We start from the raw sequence: 951 nt of genomic DNA, 5'->3' as shown, positions 1-951 counted from the left end.
GAAAAGCAGGAAGCCGGTGATTTACCCCCAAAAGCAGCAGATTTGCCAAAAAAATCCGGTAACTTCCCGAAAAAAGGCGCTGGGTGGGCAGAAAACAGCAAATTTCGGGGGAAAAAAAAAGCGGATTTGCGAAGGGAAGGAGGCGGGTTTGCAAAGCAGCAGTGGACCTGCCAAAAAAAAGAAAAAAATAGAAAAAAAAGAAAAAAAATTCTGAAAAAGCAGCAAGTTTCCGAAGGAAAATAAAATTAATTTCTAAAGGAGAATAAAGTGAATTCCCCACGGGGCAGCGAGGTAAGTCCCGGCTCTGCAAGGACGCACCGCTCGGGTTTTATTTATTTTTTGGGGGCCAAATCCCAGCAGATGTGAAATTAAGGCTGGTAAAGGTGTATCACAACTTTTTTTTCGATGTGAGCTGGCTTTGAGCCGGACGAGCCATGAGCCTGTTCGGAATATTTCCATATTTTTCCCCGCTCTTATTTTTTTCCCCACTGTTATTTAATTTTTGCCCTGCTGTTATTTAATTTTTTCCCCTGTTATTGCATTTTCCGCAGCGTTATCCCAGCGCCGGGTGCCAGCCCCTCAGCCATGGGTGTGCGGCGCTGGAGGGTTCCCCATCGGGGGAATTTTTCCGCCTGTCCCAACGGCTCCCGCTGGGTGATGGATGTATTCAACGAGTGCGCCCAGGACGGCCGGGACATCGCCAGCGTCCTCCTGGGGCTGGTTTCCATCCTTTGCTTTGCGGCGGCGTCTTTTCCGTAAGTATCGCTCCCAAAGCCCCGCTCAGCCCTTCGATACCCCAGTTGGCTTAACGCCCCTCTCTAAAAAATCAAATTTCAAGCTTAAGCTGCCTGAATTATGAAATTTACCCACCAAAAGCAAGCTGGGCTGGGGAAGTGTGGGTTTAGGAGGAGGCGAGGCAGCGGGCTGGCCAGCCCTAAGCCATGTTTGTTA

At 49.2% G+C, this 951-nt stretch overlaps 1 protein-coding gene across 1 annotated transcript in view; it reads left to right on the top strand.

Annotated features, from left to right (window-relative positions):
• The first annotated feature begins 585 nt into the window (after window positions 1-585).
• The window catches only part of PQLC2 (PQ loop repeat containing 2), a 3,807-nt gene continuing 3,441 nt past the window's right edge, over window positions 586-951 (top strand). Inside the window, exon 1 of the mRNA XM_010072379.1 lies at window positions 586-755. Within this exon, the coding sequence (XP_010070681.1) occupies window positions 586-755 (170 nt within the window). The remainder of the gene's footprint in view (window positions 756-951) is intronic.

This window comes from Pterocles gutturalis, unplaced genomic scaffold (assembly GCF_000699245.1).
Source record: "Pterocles gutturalis isolate BGI_N339 unplaced genomic scaffold, ASM69924v1 scaffold18411, whole genome shotgun sequence".
In the NCBI taxonomy this organism is placed as follows: Eukaryota; Metazoa; Chordata; class Aves; order Pterocliformes; family Pteroclidae; genus Pterocles; species Pterocles gutturalis.
The sequence above is the reverse complement of the archived record's forward strand: the minus strand, read 5'-3'. Positions and strand labels throughout refer to the sequence as shown.